Genomic DNA, 17,776 nt, shown 5'->3' with positions numbered 1-17,776 from the left:
GGCCTATTTCATTTAGGTCCAGCCTAGTTATATGTCTGTGCTAAATAAAAAGGTTGCTTTAGAATGGCCTATCTAGTGGTTGCTATGTAAAAACATGTTATCTTAGCTGTATAGTCATTTAAAATATTGATCTAGAAGAACTTAGTGCATGGGAAAATGTTCAGTTTATAAAATAGAGGAAAAAGTAGTTATCAAACTTCATGTCGAAAATCTTAGCTTTGTAAAGAACTGTTAAGTATAGAGGATGTACACTCGGACCTGATGAGAAGTCATCATAGATGAGTGTATAGGTGATTTTTATTTTCTTTTTTGTGCTTTTATGCATTTTCTAAACTTTCTAAAGTGAAAGTCTTATATTAACTTTTACAACTTGTTTTTTGGAGAGAAGTATTGTGAAAATAGTTACAAATCTCTTTTTACCCTGACATCCCCCCAAGCCCTTAAGTATTATCCCCATTTTATTTTTTAAAATTGTGTCTGGTCATATATTATAAATAGAAAATAATTTGAAAGAATCTATACCAAAATGTAAACAGATGTTATCATAAAGGGTGGGATAATGGTTTTTTTTTTCAAAATTCCTCCCCCTTTTTTACTAGTCTATATGTTCTAATTGTATTTTTCTCCTGAACTAAACAGATTTTTCTTTCATAATTGTTTTTGAGATTTTCTGTAAGAATATATTTGATGTGAAAAAATGTAAAGGAGTATTAAGTCCTTTTTGAAAAGCTAAATTTGATAGAAAATTATATTAATATCATTTTAAAAGCAAATACTTACATTTTGTGAGATATTTTATTGAAAAACCCCCCAGTCTTTGATGCCTAACTAGAGACATTATTTCCTATATCTTACAGCACTCGTTTTCAATTTATTTTAGGAAACTGAACAGCAGTTCAGTTTCTGAACTGGTCTATCTTATGAAAGCAAAAGAGAGATAATAGTTTGGTGAATTCATTCTCTTGAAGTAGGGTCAGCAACTGAAAGAATTTCTGCTTGGATGGTGGGAACATCATCTTTGTAACAATGATGGTGGTGGTGGTAGCTGGTATTTACAGAATGCTTACTCTGTGCCAGGCACTATTCTAAACACTTTACCTATATTAACTCGTTTGATCTTCACCATATCTTATGAGATTGTTTTCTTATTACGAACATTTTCTAATGAAGAAACTGACCATACGGAGAGGTGAAGGTAACTTGCTGAGTTCTTTGGCTAGTGATTGGTGAGCTGGGATTCAAATGCAGTTGTTGGTCTTTAGAACCAGTACTTATCACTGTACTACCGCACTGCTTTGCCACAGAGACTAGGGTTGAAACGGGCTGCTGGAAAAAGAGAAGCAGGCAAGGATAGTGGAAGGAGCTACCATATCCCTCTTGGAGCTGAAGGACCAGTCAGATAGGCATCCCAGGGTTCATCTGTCACTAGATGTGGACCTGTGCCCATGGCTTTGCCAGCCCTGTGTGTGCTACAGAACTGTTGCTCCTCATTCCCTCATTCCAGGCAGGACACTTGCTTTCATATCCAGAGGTCAACCACCTTTCCTCCTCCTTTCACCTGTCCTATCTTGTTTCCTCCATTCCCTTGCACTCCTTTTCTCCCAAGTGCATTTGAACTTTACCTGGACACCTCTCACCTTTAGTGTATAGTGTAAATTATCATGTTGGCGTAATGTGAATGTTTAGGCCTTTCTGTTATTCATGTAATAGTTCATTTTCATGGAAAGACCTGCAAGGCTACCTCGGTCAGTATTCCCTCATTGTGCTGTGAAGTTTGGATATAAGTGATTTGCTCACATTCCTTTTGTTTGTGGTGATAGTTTCTTTGTTACTATCAAGTGGCAGGCCTCTGATGATGAAGGTGTTTTGTGTGATCCCTGATGCTGGCGTCATAAGTGATTTCCACTTGCCTTCTAGAGGACAGTGTGTTGTAAAGCTTGCCATCCTTGGCTGCTGTAGCGTGTTTCATGAGCCTGTAGGGGCTCCTAGAGACTGGGTGGCTTTGATGCCAGGCTGAGCATGATTGGAGCTAGAGACTGCTGCTTTTCAGGCAAGTTAAGCCTCATTGTACCTACTATGCAGTTTCACAGGGGAGGATTCAGTGAAATGTGAGTTCGGGGCCCGTTGCAGGAGGCATTTAAAAAATGGCCATTGTACTGTTGTTCATTATTATTATTATTATTATTTTTTTTTTTTGAGATGGAGTCTCACTGTCACCCAGGTTGGAGTGCAATGGCGCCATCTCGGCTCATTGCAACCTCCACCTCCCGGGTTCAAGCGAGTCTCCTGCCTCAGTATCCTAAGTAGCTGGGATTACAGGCGCCCGCCTCCACGCCTGGCTAATTTTTGTATTTTTAGTAGAGACGGGGTTTCACCATGTTGTTCAGGCTAGTCTTGAGCTCCTGACCTCATGATCTACCCGTCTCGGCCTCCCAAAGTGCTGGGATTACAGGCGTGAGCCACCGCACCCGGCCTTGTTCATTATTATTTTTCATTCCAGTGGAATAATTTTTCTGACCTGTCTACCTGGAACAATCTCTGTTCACTCTGAAATCCCTGTTTATTAAACGTCGCTTAAAGGAGTTGTAATTCACAGAAGGTAGAAGGATAATAGGAGGAGACTGGGTTACTAAAGACAAATTGTACTATTTTTGTACATTTGTCTAGATCCAGCCTTAGAGTATATACTTTGACTTTAAGCAAAATTCAGACAAATAGAACTAAACCTGAATCTTTTTCTTTATTTTCTTTTAGGAAAAAGAAGCAACTGACAAAACACTGTGATAATAAGGATTATTCAGTATGCAGTTTGCAGGGTATGTCTTGGAGACAGTACAAATTCACCTTTACTTTATATAAGCCACATCTTAACATTCGGCATTGATGTTCAGAATGACTTTTGGGAGCTGCAAGATCCTCAGAGATCAAAAAAAATGATTTAGTTACTTTGTACTCTAACTCAAAATGTACTTAATAGTAGGATTAGACAGTAGACTAGTGTTTAAAAAGATGTTCACTAACAAGGATATTTTTCGTCTAAACTTTCAATTAATCATTGTGTCCTGTTCTTAGCTATTATTTAATTGTGGTTTCATAGACTATGGAAAAGGGGTGTTCATACAAAAAGTAAATTATTTGGTAGTAAGAGTGATTGTTTCGCTATAGGGTACTCATTGTGAAGATACCAATTAGATTATTTCTATTTAATCTATAGCTTGCTATAGATTAAAAATTACCATGCCCTCTTGCTGGCAAAGGTTTGGGAAGAGAAACATTAAGGTTTAATAGTACTTATCTCTAGGTGTCTGAGGCTCTGGAAAAAAAAGCTTTTTCATTTATTTTTGTAATAAAACTTTTATTTTCAAAAATCAGATTCATTTATAAAATCTGATTTATATGTCACTTTCCAGGAACACATCTAAACTAAAATGATAGATGAAAAGAACAAAGTTATATAACTTGGGGGCAGCCTGAAGGAATGTGTTTTGAAAGCTAAAGTGGCATTTGCAAGCTTATGCAATAGAAACATAGACTTGGGTAGAATTTTAAGCATAATTATTGCCCTTGTAATTAATTGAAGTTAAATATTTAAAGATAGTTTCCTGCCCCCCCCAGAGTTTTTATATTTGAAAATTAAATATACCCAAATTAAAATTTCTTTTGGGGAACTACTGTCTAAATAAAGCAAGGTCTTTCAATTTGGATTTTCCTGTTAATCCTGTCATTAAAGTTATTAGTTCAGATGACAGGGATAATATACATATAGAAGAAATTTGCTTCCCCCGCCACACACGTAGGCATTGTGTCAGTTTCTTATTTAAAAATCTTAATAGCAGGATTAATAGTTTTGGTTCTAAAATCAATTTGCAGACACAGCATAGCATAGTGTTTTAAAGCACGGACTTTGGTGTCAGACAGCTGTGGGTTTCAGTCCCAGCTCTTTTACACACTGGCCATTTGGCCTAGGCCAAGTTACTGTGCCTCAAAAGGGGGTTAATAATTCCTGTCTCTGAGGGGAATTGTGAGGATTGAATGAGGATGATGTGAAGTATTTGGTATGTGACTGGTGTGTAATACTCATTCAGTAAATGGTAGTGCTATTTATTATTACAATAATTACCAAAATGCAAAAAATATATTAGTAAACATATTAACATTGACTTTTTGAACTTATAATTTAACTTACGTAAATTTTTTGAGGGGGTTCTAGGTATGCGATTCAGATCATTTCTGAAGTGGTATAAATATAAAAGTGACTTTATACTTCTTTTATAGTTGGTATTTTAACTCTTAAAATGATATTATCCTAAATGAGGCATTGATTAGAGTGGCCAAATGTTTATAAAGAATGTGGGCTTTGAAATGTATTAATTAGGTGTGAATCCTAGTTTTTGTAGTTAATGTCACTTGTACCTAGAGCAGCCTATTGCCTTAGCTATAAAAATGAGACCAGTGCTGACTGGCCAGGCACGGTGGCTCCAGCCTGTAATTCTTGTACTTTGGGAGGCCAAGGCAGGAGAATTGCATGAGGCCAGGAGTTCAAGACTAGCCTGAGCAACATAACAAGACCCTGTCTCTAATAAAAATAAATAACAGTTTTTAAAAATTAAAAAAAACCTTACCTATTATATGTCAAATTTCGTTTTTTGGGATATTTTTATCTAAGTGGACTCAATAATTAATGCTCTTAATATGTAACTGAAAATGTGAAACTGTATACTGAGAGCATTAGAAAAAGCTTCGTCAAAGGGATGGATACTGACTAATGGGACAGAGCTAGCCTTAGGAGGTTGCTATATTCCTTGTTGGATTTTGTTACTCAGTTCTATTAAATGTTGGTCAGAAAAAAAAGTGAGGGTTCAGCATGTGAGATATAAAGTTGCATCTTGTTTAATTTTATACACGTTTGTTTTTGAGTCAGTGTCATTTATAAATAGGAACCTATTTCTATTCATTTATTGTAAAAGTTGAAATTTTTAAGTACAGTGTGAAATGTGGTTCTTAAAAACCAAATGATCTTTAAGACTTAAATCATCTGTAAGAATGCATGCCTGTTTACTCTTGGAATATAATCACGTTATGCTGGGTTGTGATTGACAGTTGGAAAACAATCATTAAAAATCAGCATAACTGCTGAGTACCAGTAAATTAACAAATATTTACTAAGTACTTACTACCATATACTTAGAACCCCCTCAAAAAATTTACATAAATTCAATTATAAGTTTAAAAAGTCAATGTTAATATGTTTACTGATATGTTAAGCACCTACTATGTGCCAGGTGCTTATCCTAACCAGTAGTGATGCAAGAGCAAACAATTACCTCCTAAACATTTTGGAAAAAGTTGCATTTCAAAATTTAATAAGACAGTTTTGATTATATGCTATTTGTAAGCACTGTTCTAGGTGTTGGGAGAAAGTAGAAGAAAAAAAAATAGAACCTTAGAATAGAAAATCCCTGAGAACCTGCTACTGTCAGGATAGAGAAGATGGTGTACCCAAATACCTGTAGAATAAGACCACATAGAATAGAGGTGTCCCAAGGTGCTCTGGAGATATTGAGGAGAGAAGGTAATTCCAGCTGGGAGAGTTAGAGAAACCTTCACAGAATGGACTTCTTTTTTTTTTTTTTTTTTTTGCACTTAGAGGAAGTGGTGTTGGTCTTGGGGAAACTGAAAAGTTGTTGGGTTTCTGTGCAAATGTTTATTCTTTGTGTTTTCCCTTGTCAACTGTTGCGTTATTTTTTAAGACACTAAAATTCCTTTTAGAAAATGTTTGTTTTTTAAACATGCTTATCAAACTTGCCAGTTTTCTTATTACTGACATCACCAAAAAATTGCTTCCAATGAACTAATTTTTTTTTCAGTTTGCAAAAATTTGATATGGTATTTAAATTCAGCCTTTGTAATATAAAGTCTAAATATAAAAATAGGTTTTATTAATGACCCTGACTCATTTTATATCTCAATTTATTTTCCTCAAGTTTCTCTTAAAATGAAAAAAACAAAAAATGAAGCGATTTTAAAGTTTGTGAAGAAAAGTCACAGAAACTTAATTTTGTTTCTCTTCTTATTTTGTAGATATCCATGACGACATTGAAAATGAATTTTTTGTATTCACCAGATATTCTTATATGAGAAGATCTATTTCAAACAGTCTAAATATTTTTTCTTCTGTTGGACCAGCATGGCAGGATTTAAGCGAGGGTATGATGGAAAGATTGCTGGATTATATGATCTGGATAAAACCTTGGGTCGAGGCCATTTTGCCGTGGTTAAACTTGCCAGGCATGTCTTTACGGGTGAAAAGGTGGCAGTAAAAGTTATTGACAAGACAAAACTGGACACTCTAGCTACTGGTCATCTTTTCCAGGAAGTGAGATGCATGAAACTAGTGCAGCATCCTAACATCGTCCGCCTTTATGAAGTTATTGACACCCAGACCAAACTATATCTTATTCTAGAACTTGGGGATGGAGGAGATATGTTTGATTATATAATGAAACATGAGGAGGGTCTTAATGAAGACTTGGCCAAGAAGTACTTTGCTCAGATAGTTCATGCTATATCTTATTGCCATAAACTCCATGTGGTTCACAGAGACTTAAAACCAGAGAATGTAGTCTTTTTTGAAAAACAAGGTCTTGTAAAGTTGACAGACTTTGGGTTCAGCAACAAATTTCAACCAGGGAAGAAGCTCACTACAAGCTGTGGATCTCTTGCATATTCTGCTCCAGAAATTCTGCTTGGTGATGAGTATGATGCACCTGCAGTAGGTAGGTAACCTCGGTCTAGTATTTGGCCACTTGAATTCTGCCAGCTAGAGTTGGTCAAATCAGTTGTTTATCTAAAAATGGTTTCTAGAGAATTTCTGTTAAATTGGCCTTAACTAGCAAATTGGGTTTCATAAATGCCATATATGCCTAAAGCTGGCATTTCGTTTATTTCAACCTTTAGATGGCAAATGTCTAAAGTATATTTGTGAGTACAAAGGAAAATGAGTAAGTTATCATTTAAGGTAAATCTCTTTTCTGTTCATTGTCATTTTTTTCTTAAGGTCTGAATGCTTTTCCTCAGATTTTTCTTTTAGTGGCTGTCTTTAGCCATCTCCTCTCTGCATATCCTCTAACAGTCATTGGAGACCCATATTGGAAAGGTACTGTGAATATTACAGTGCAACATAAAGAATTTGGGTATTAGAATCATTTATTAACTGTGAACTTGAACAAGTGCTTGACCTCTCTGCTTCATTTTTTATCCATAATATAATATTGAATCAGGTACAGGTGTAGCACTCCCATATTATCTTGTTTACTTTTCGTAGCAACCTGTGGGGTTGTTATTGTCTATCTCATTGTTCAGAATAGGAAACTGACATACAGAGGCTTTCTGTATGGTGGATTCTGGAATTGTGGTACCTTTGGCATTCCTAACTACCTTTCCCTCTCCACACACTTTGTGCTCTTTCACTTGTCAAGATTTATCTATTTGTGGTGAAAGTATTTACTGCCTTTCAGTTTATGTCAACTTTGTCTCCTTGGGATTGTATTTGTTATGAAGATCATGTAGGAATTTGTTCTTAATTTTTTTAAAGGATTTGTTGATCTGAAGGTGCAGTCAGCTTTTTAATTTGTTTAATCTTGGAAAAAATGTACTAATATTACATGCACATGATGTCAGATTCATATGTATGAGTATTCTGCTTGCATTTGTGGTAATTTGAAATGCAGGTTAAAGGATTAATGACAAAGGTGCACTTAACATTGAAGAGTGTTGATGTTATATTGAATACTCTGTACACCAAGACACTGATTTTCATGTTACGACTATCATGTTCTGGAAAAGAAAGGGTTAATGAGCAGTTTCTGCCTACTACAGATAACTAGACTTCACTGAAGTCTTTCATTAGAATATCTGAGCGGAGATTTTTGATTAATGGAGCCATTCTAATCAGACAGTGAAGCCAGGAATTTCCAGAAGAGGAAACACAAATGTCTATCCAAGAAAAAATCTTCAACCTCATTAGTGTAGATTTAATAAGAGTACCTTATTTTTAATAAGGTACTCTTTAAAATCTATTAAAAGTAAGATACTCTTTCATACTTTTCACATTGGAAAAAACTAAAGTCAGACATAACTAAGCGTTGGTAAGACCATAGAATAAACTCTTATTTAGAAGACAATTTGGCAATATCTGGTAAAGTTAAAGATGTACACATATGATAACCTAGCGGTTCTCTCCTACATATGCACCTCAGAGTAGCTCTCACTTACGCATACAAGAGATTTTCAAAGAACGTTTTTAACAGCATTGTTGAATGTACCGCAGGGGAATAATTTGTTCAGTATTCATATTCTGTATATGGTGAAAATTAAACATTTTGCCAACATGATTGTATCTCACAAGCATACTTTTTAAGGGAAACAAAGCACATTGATGAAGAGTACATATAATATTTATATAAAAAAATTTTTTTTTTTGAGACAGAGTCTCTCTCTGTCACCCAGGCTGGAGTGCAGTGGTGCGATCTCAGCTCTCTGCAAGCTCCGCCTCCGGGGTTCACACCATTCTCCTGCCTCAGCCTCCCAAGTGGTTGGGACTACCGGCCCCCTGCCACCACGCCCAGCTAATTTTTTTTGTATTTTTAGTAGAGACGGGGTTTCGCCGTGTTAGCCAGGATGGTCTCGATCTCCTGACCTCGTGATCCACCTGCCTCAGCCTCCCAAAGTGCTGGGATTACAGGCATGAGCCACTGCACCCAGCCAACATTTATATAAAATTTTAAAACATACAAAGCAGTGTTATATGTTGTTTAGGAGTACATGCACATGTAGTGCATGTAGTAAACTCTGAAGAATGCATGAGAGCAAGATAGGTTACTTCTGAGGGGCAGGCATATCTGTAGGCTTTCAGCTGTATTGGTGATGTTTATTTTTGAAGTTGGGTGGTGGGTACACAGGAGTTCATTGTAATGTTCCTTTTTCTTCCCCCCTTATGTCTTAAATATTGCATAATAAAACTTTTAAAAAGCTATTAAAGAAAGAAAAGAAAACCACTTGGGAAGATGTTCACCAGTCTGATAAATGATTACCGTGTGTTGGTGAAGTAGGCTGGGTGGAGTTCATAGGTAACTTTTTCATTTTCATTATTTATAGTTATTTCAATTTATATTGTGTGATGTGTGATTGAAATAAATATAGAATTGCTATTTTTAAAAAAAGGACAGGTGTCTTTCTGTTAATCTACTATTAGTTTATCATGCCAAAATTAGTGATTTTTCACAAATGTTTAGTAAAATTAGCATACACAAATATTAAAATCTGTCATTATATTGTGAGATGTTACTAAATAAAAAAACTTTGGTTCATTTTTTTTAAATAAGTGTTTTATAGTATACTGGTCCTCAGCATTGAGACTTAGCTGAGGAATTGTCTATTTTATTATTATTTTCAAAATATCAGATTTGATTTTACTTATCAACTATACTTTTTGTTTTAGATGTCATTTTTTTTTCTTTCATCTTTATTCTTTCTAGGATCTTTGAGGTTTCCTATTTTTTAATAGCATCATGTATCCAAAGCTTATTTCTGTGTGTCTTGATTTCTAACAAATGGTTTATTAATGCTATTTAGAAGACAATTTGGCAATATCTGATGTGTACATCTTTAACTTTAATGCTATATGATGCCCTCTCCCACAATCCCTGATGACATCCTAGGGGTTTCACTCTGCAGTTGTTCTTGCTAAAATTTGTCTTTGGTTTCTTACTTAACTGAAAAGTTATTTAGAAAGGTGTTCCTTTTTAAAAATTCCAAATGGATAGATTTATTTTTCTCTTTAGTTGTCTGGTTTTTAACTTCTAATTTTAGTACATTGAAGTTAATTTATGCCCAATTGGTTTCTGCTTCAGATACTATTTTTAGATTTTCTTTGTGGCTTCATACATGGTAATTCATACCATGGTGACTGTTCTTTATGTGATTAAAGTATTTGTATACTTGGAGTTTTTATACATACTTAAGATTATGCATTATGCACCTTGTTCCTTTGTACCCTTACATGTTTTTATTCTGACCTGTCATTTTCTGAGAGGATAATGCTAGTCTTCTGTTCTGATCTGTGAATTTTGTAATTTAACCATTTTTTGCTTTATACATGGTATTGTCAAGCTATGATTGACAATAAAGATATTAAAAGTTTCTAATATATTTTACATGATGAGTTATACCTTTTATCAATACGAAAGTATACTCCTTGATACATATTGCCTTAAATTCTGTTTTGTCATTGCTTTAGATTTATCCCTTTTAAACAAAGGCATACTTCATTTTACTGTGCATAACTTTATTGCACATCTCAGATCTTGCGGTTTTTTTGTTTATTTACAAATTGAAGGTTGCCGCAACCCTTCATCAAGCAAGTTTCTTGGCACCATTTTCGCAACAGCATATGCTCACATCATGCCTCTCTGTTACATTTTGGTAATTCTCAAAATATTTTAAACTTTATCATTATTTATTTTTTATGGTGATCTGTGATCTTTAATGTTACTATTGTAGTTGTTTTGGGGTGCCAGACACAGCACCCAAATAAGACAGCAAACTTAACCAATAAATGTTGTATGTGTTCTGACTGTTTTACCTACCAGCCATTCCCCCATCTCTCTCTCTCTCTTCTTGGGCTTCCCTATTCTCTGAGATACAACAATATTGAAATTAGGCCAATTAATTACAGTGGCCTCTAGGTGTTCAAGCGAAAGGAAGAGTGGTACATCTGTCACTTTAAGTCAAAAGCTGGAAATGATTAAACTTAGTGAGCAAGACATAGTGAGCCAAGATAGACTGAAAGCTAGGCTTCTTGCACCTAACAGCCAAGTTATGAATGCAAAGGAAAAGTTCTTGAAGGAAATTAAAAGTGCCGCTCCAGTGAACACACAAATGGTAAGAAAGTGAAACAGCCTTATTGTTGATATGAAGAAAGTTTTAGTCGTGTGGGTAAAAGATCTAACTAGCCACAATATTCCCCTAAGCCAAAGCCTAATCCAGAGCAAGGCCCTAACTCTCTTCAGTTTTCTGAGGGCTAAGAGAGGGGAGGAAGCTGCAGAGGAAAAGTTTGAAACTAGCAGAGTTTGATTCATGAGGTTTAAGGAAAGAAGCCATCTCCATAACATAAAAGTACAAGATGAAACAGCAAGTGCTAATGGAGAAGCTGCAGCAAGTTAGCCAGAAGATCTAGCTAAGATAATTGATGAAGGTGGCTCCACTGAAAAACAGATTTTTGATGTAACTAAAACAGCCTTCTATTGGAAGAAGATCCCATGTAGGACTTTCATAGCTGGAGAGGAGAAGTCAATGCCTGGTTTCAAAGCCTCAAAAGGCAGGCTGACACTCTTGTTATGGGTAAATGCAGCTGATCACTTAAAGTTGAAGCCATGCTCATTGACCATTCAGAAAATCCTAGGGCCATTAAGAATTAAGTCAAATATACTCTACCTGTGCTCTAGAAATGGAACAACAAAGCCTGGATGACAACACATCTGTTTACAGCATAGTTTATTGAGTTTCTTAAGCCCACTGTTTGAGACCTACTACTAAGAAAAAAAGATTCCTTTTAAAATACTACCACTCATTGACAATGCTCCTGGTCACCCAAGAGCTCTGATGGAGATATACAAGGAAATTGATGTTGTTTTCATGCAGATAACACAGCATCCATTCTGCAGCCCATGGATCAAGGAGTAATTTCTACTTCCAAGTCTTTACTATTTAAGAAATGCATCTTGTAAGGTGATGACTGCCATTGGTAGTAATTCCTCTGATCCATCTGGGCAAAGTAGGTTGAAAACCTGGAAAGGATGCATCATTAAGTACATTTGTGACTCATGGGAGGAGGTCAGAATATCAGCATTAAGAGGAGTTTGGAAGAAGTTGATTCCAGCCCTCATGGATGACTTTGAGGGGATCACAGTTTGCGGAGGAAATAACTGCATATGTGGTGGAAATAGGAAGAGAAATAGAAAGGGAGCCTGAAGATATGACTGAATTGCTACAGTCTCATGATAAAACTTGAATGGATGAGGAGTGGCTTCTTACGGATGAGCAAAGAAAGGTTTTTTTTTGTTTTGTTTTTGTTGTTTTTTTTTAATCTTAATTTTTTTAAATCCATGAACGCAGGTGAAGAAAGTGGTTTCTTGAGATGGATTCTATTAGTGAAGATGTGGTGAATATTGTTGAAATGACAACAAAGGATTTAGACTATTATGTAAACTTACATAGTAAGTTTGATAAAGCAGTGGCAGGGTTTGAGAGAATTGACTTCAGTTTTGAAAGAGGTTCTACAGTTCTACTGTAGGTAAAATCTGTCAAACAGTGTTGCATGCCAGAGATAAATCTTTCATGAAAGGAAGAATCAAATGATGCAGCAAACTTCATTCTTGTCTTATTTAAAGAAATAGCCACAGCCATGCCACCCTTCAGCAACCACCACCCTGATTAGTAAGCAGCCATCAGCATCAAGGCAGGAACTTCCACCAGCAAAAAGATTATGCCTTGACTCATTGAAGGCTCAGATGATTGTTAACATTTTTTAGAAATAAGGTGTTTTTTTTTTTTTTTTTTTATTCTTTGAGACAGGGACTCCCTCTGTAGCCCAGGCTGGAGTGTAGTGGCATGATCATAGTTCGTTGCAGACTTGAACTCCTGGGCTCAAGCAGTCCTCGCACTTAAGCCTCCTGAGTAATTGGGACTACAGGTGTGCACCACCACATCCAGCTAATTTTTAAAGTTTTGTAAAGATAGAGTCTTACTATGTTGCCTGGGCTGGTCTTGATAAAGTTTTTTCTGTTGTTTGTTTGTTTGTTTTTTTAATTTTTTGCCCGTGACACAGCCCCGGGAGATTCTGAGAAAATGTGCCCCTCGTAAAGTATTTTTAAATTAAGGTATGTACATTATCTTTTATAGACATAATGCTGTTGCACATTTAATAGACTACAGTATAGTATAAACATAACTTTTTATGCACTGGGAAACAAGAAAATTTGTGTGTCTCGCTGTATTGCAACATTCACTTTATTTCAGTGGTCTGGAACCGAACCCACAGTATCTCTGAGGTATGCCTGTGTATAGCTGTATTTCGTGTCTAATCTATGAATCAGTCTTTGAATAGGTGGATTTAATTTATTTATATTTATTATTACTGTAATGTTTGGACTCGTCCTATCTTATTTTGTGGTTTTCATTTGCCTTATTATTTATTACCTTTTCCCATATTTTGTTAGATTATTCAAGCTTTCTTTGCTCTTTCCCCAGTAGTGGTTTGCACAATGTGTAATGTTTCTCTCTGTGTTGGTATCCACCTTTAATGCCTAGAGTCAGACAGTATCTACGTTATTTCTCCTACCCTACAAATAAGAATCAGTTTGTTTTTACTTCTTTTTTGGTTAATAACATTCTTATTTACTTGTGTTTGTCTGTAATAAATACTTACTTTTTACTTAATTTTATGAATTTCTTGGCCTCCCTGTCCCTTTCTTGGATTATTTTTATTATGCTTTGTTTTGTTTGAAACCCTTTCAGAGAGGATTTGCGAAAAATTCAAGTCCTTATGTGTCTAAAATGTCTTCACATTTTAATGATAATTTGGCTGGATATAGAAATATATATTCAAAATCATTTTTCTCCCAACTTTGAAGATACATTTTTCACAGATATTTTTGTCTGTCATCTTTTTGCTTTTAAAGTTGTCAGTGAGAAGTCTGATGCAAGACTAATTTTCTTTGTAGAACTACATTTCATTGATTCAGTGGAGCATATTTTGTTTTTCTTATTTTAACAGTTCCGAACGTGCTTCATTAAGCAGGTTTTCTTGGGTGCTGCTGCTTCTGTTTGATGAACTTGGTTCCTCTCTCTCATTGTACTCATTTTTCCTACGTTTTTGGGAATGTTAGTTGTTTGTTCATCTCTGTTTTTGAGATTTCCAGATACCTTGTCTGTGAATATGGTGTCTGAGTACTCTACTGGATATGGGAGAGGAGCAGGGTCATACAGCTAACTGGGAAGCCCTGGTATCTGGTCTTACTATTTGTTAGGTTGTTAATATACCTCTTGGACACCATCCCTCTCTCTGTGTTCCTAATGTCCACAATAGAGAGGAACATCCTCAACTTGATAAAGACAATCTACAGAAAACCTGGAACACATGTCTGCGTGGACATGCTTGGGGCTAGTGTAGAATTATAAGGTAGGAAATTAGTCCTCAGTTAATCCTTCTAATGGTTGTCTGGGTGCAGTTATTTCCTGTTTCCAGTGTGCATCATCCAGAAAAGAGCAACACAGAAGCCCCCCCAGCTGGGTTTTGGGGCTCTGGTTTCCTCTTTCAGTCTGATCCTACCTGCGTTCTACCATTTCTGTCATATCTAGGGATTTGGGAAGAGGAAGGGTAGCTAGATCATGCTTATGCATTATTGATTCAGTCAGCTCTCTGGGCTTTCAAGAACGTGTATTAAGTTGATTTCACAGAGTCAGAAAGGATGGGGGGAAAAAGGATCTGTGTGAAAAATCCTGGAATCTCTCATTGCAGTTTGTGGAATTCCTGTGGTAGAGTGCAGTGCAGTGGTGTACACCATGGAGAGCTCATTGCTGCTTGTCACATCAGTTTATTCAGTGGAAGAAGAGACAAGGCAATGAACCTGTGCCTGCTGGGCCAAGACAGGTGTAATGTCTTTGCTCTGAGCGACCAGGCTCTGCTGAAACCGATGGATGTCTGGCTGCTTGTCCTGTGGGGTGGCCTGCTTGTAGTGAGGTTCCAAGTGAATTTCTTGATAAGTAAAGGTTTTGTCAGAGCAGCATTAGGAAAGAACTTACTCTTTAAAAAATGATACTTTAAAATTTTCTTCATTATAGAAACTCTAAAATGGGAAAATTGTTTCTTAAATAATAGATTCACAACTTTTCAAGTTGTAAAACCCTGACATTTATGACCTTTTTCTACTTTCCTAAAAATTCTTATTTTCAAGTTAAAATGAGTTAAATTTGGTATTGAGAACTTCGTCATCTCACCTAATGTTTGGAGTCTTCTAGGATGTTACAGATCTGGATTTAAAAACCCTTATTTTAGGCGTTTCCAAGTTTATAGACTATTTCAAAGATGAAATGTTCAGTCTCTGCATTAATTCTTACTACCAATTATGCAGTAATCAATGAAAGCTGAATTACTTGAAACATGGCTTCATATGGATACAGTGCAAATGTTTGGATTTAGATTAAGTCTTGAATATAAACAAAAAGCCTATATACACTCTACAACATTTCTCATTTGCAGTTCAGCATTTAATGGAAATTGTTTAGAGTCATGGGGTGTGTCCTCACACATATTGGTTTGTAAAAAACTAGACATCTTTTCTTTATAAATCTGTATTTTGTCCTACATTAAAATATTACTCTTTGCCTGCTCTAAATAAACAAGGAAGAGAGAGGAACATCAATTTTATAAAGAGAATCTACAAAAACCCTACAGATAACATCCTACTTAATGGTGAAAGACTGAATGCTTTCGTCCTAAGTTGAGAAACAACTTTCGTCCTAAGTTGAGAAACAAGGCAAGGATGTACACATATCACTTTTACTCAACATAGTACTTAAAGTTTTATAAAGATAGGAAAAGAAGAAATAAAACTGTTTCTGCTTTCAGATGACATGAATGTGTACATAGACAATCTCCTGGAATCTACAGAAAAATTCCTAGAATATCAAATGAATTCTGCAATATCACAGAATATTAGATCAACACAAAATCAATTTCTTTTCTATACTGATAATGAACATGTAGAGACTGAAATTTAAAGTCACGCCAAAGAAAGTGAAATACCTAGATACACATCTAACAGAACACATCTAACAAAAAAATAATGATAGAAATCAAAGAAGGCCTAAATAAATGGAGAGACATGTGTTCATGAATTGGAGTAAACATACTACAGATGCCAGTCTTCACCAAATGGATCTAGACGCTTAACATAATTCCTATCAAAACTCTGCAGGGGTTTTATAGACATAGACAACATTATTCTAAAACGTGTCTGGAAAGGCAAAGAACCTAGAATAACTAAAACAATTATGAAAAGAATAACGAGAGAAATCACTACCACAGACACTCTGAAAAATAATTTGACAGTTTCTTATAAAAGTAAATATGCTCTTATAAAACTAAATATGCAATTGCACTCCTGGGTGTTTGTCCCAGAGAAATGAATACCTGTACTCACAAAAATCTGTACATGGATGTTCATAGCAGTTTTATTTATAATGGCCATAAACTGGAAACAGCCCAGGTGTTAGTTATCCTTCAACATGTTAATTGTTATACTGTGGTGTATTCATACCATGGAATACTACGCAGCAATAAAAAAGAATATTGATACAACAACTTGGATGGATTTCAAGGGGCAAAAACAATCATCTCAGGTTACATGCTATATAATTCCATTTATAAAGTTCTCTTGATATAACAAAACTATAAAAATGGAGAACAGATTGGTGGCTGCCAGGAATTAGAGATGGTGGTGGGTGGTGTGCCTGTAAAAGATAGCATGAAGGAGCCTTGTGGTGATGGAGCACTTCTGTGTCTGGTGGTTATACAAATCTCCACATGTGATGAAAATTTCATAGAAACTACATACACAAATAAATACATGTGAAATGATGAAATCTGAATAAGCTCTGTGGAGTGTACCAATGTCAATTTCCTGGTTTTGATATTTTACTGTATTTAAGCACGATGTTACTATTAGGGGAAACTGGGTGAAGAATACATGAAACTTACCTGTCCATTTGTTTTGTTGGCCACTCCTGTGAATATAATTATTTCAAAATGAAAAGTTTGAATATAGATACATATTATTCATTAACTGGAAGGCAAGTATCCCAGTGTGAGTGTTTCTGGCTTATTGTGTAGTGTGGTTTTAGTTTTTAGCAGTAATGCCTGATGGTGGTCTGGGAATGAAGGTTGATGTGACAGAAACACACTATATTTTGCAGTGTTCAAATGCATTCTAACAAATGTCAGTCTTACACTGGTATTTTTTATTTTTAAAAATAAATATAAAACCAGATAATCAGCAGAAAAATTTCTCTACTGAGGTGAGAGCATTTACCCCTCACCCTGTTAAAAGTATGTACTTGTATTTTAGAGCACTGATTCTTAACTTTTTCTGATTCACAATGCCTTAAAATCTTCCATAGTGAGGAAGGATATAGACATATCTTAGAATTGTGTTCTTAAGCATCTTTATTTATTTGGCTTAACTTACTACATGTAAAGAACATTTTAAAATCCAGTATGCATTTAAAAATTGCTATCTCTGGTCTATCTGAAATGAATTGCCTTGTCTTGTGAAAAGGTAAATTAATAAAATATAAATTGAGACATTCTTTATAGCTATTAACTTACTGTTTCTTATCATTTGTATAATATGCCAGTTTTTGGAAATCTTGAGATATTCAAGCCAAGAGTTGTACTTAAGACTGTCATTTCTTTCTGTCTACCCTAGTCTGTGATAAAATAGCTCCTCAGTAGACTCTTTCCTACAAAAGAGTCTTTTAGAGAATTTTGGAAATGGGTGTCCACCAAAAGAACTGTGATTGTAACATTACATATAATGTTAAAATGTTTAAATATTTTTTAAAGGATCACTCCTGCTTGTAAGATAGTACAGCCTAAGTAAGCCGTAAAACCTTTTGATAGAACGCTGAACTATTTCAGAAGGACATAAATGAAGTC

The 17,776-nt window shown here is 35.4% G+C and overlaps 1 protein-coding gene across 5 annotated transcripts in view; it reads left to right on the top strand.

Moving 5' to 3' along the window:
* SNRK (SNF related kinase) overlaps positions 1-17,776 on the top strand; it is a 66,083-nt gene that overhangs the window by 11,838 nt on the left and 36,469 nt on the right. For 3 of the 5 annotated variants that reach the window (XM_054479590.2, XM_063662008.1, XM_063662006.1), the window contains 2 exons: positions 2,755-2,816; positions 6,082-6,776. In XM_054479590.2, coding sequence (XP_054335565.1) covers positions 6,188-6,776 — 589 coding nt within the window. In that variant the 5' untranslated portion in view covers positions 2,755-2,816; positions 6,082-6,187. Of the gene's footprint in view, positions 1-2,754; positions 2,817-6,081; positions 6,777-12,249; positions 12,939-17,776 lie in introns of those variants that run through there. The other 2 variants (XM_063662007.1, XM_063662009.1) reach the window with 2 other exon arrangements.

The sequence above is a fragment of the Pongo pygmaeus genome, chromosome 2 (assembly GCF_028885625.2).
Source record: "Pongo pygmaeus isolate AG05252 chromosome 2, NHGRI_mPonPyg2-v2.0_pri, whole genome shotgun sequence".
Taxonomy (NCBI): domain Eukaryota; kingdom Metazoa; phylum Chordata; class Mammalia; order Primates; family Hominidae; genus Pongo; species Pongo pygmaeus.
Note: the sequence above shows the minus strand (reverse complement) of the source record. Positions and strands in the feature narration are given on the sequence as shown.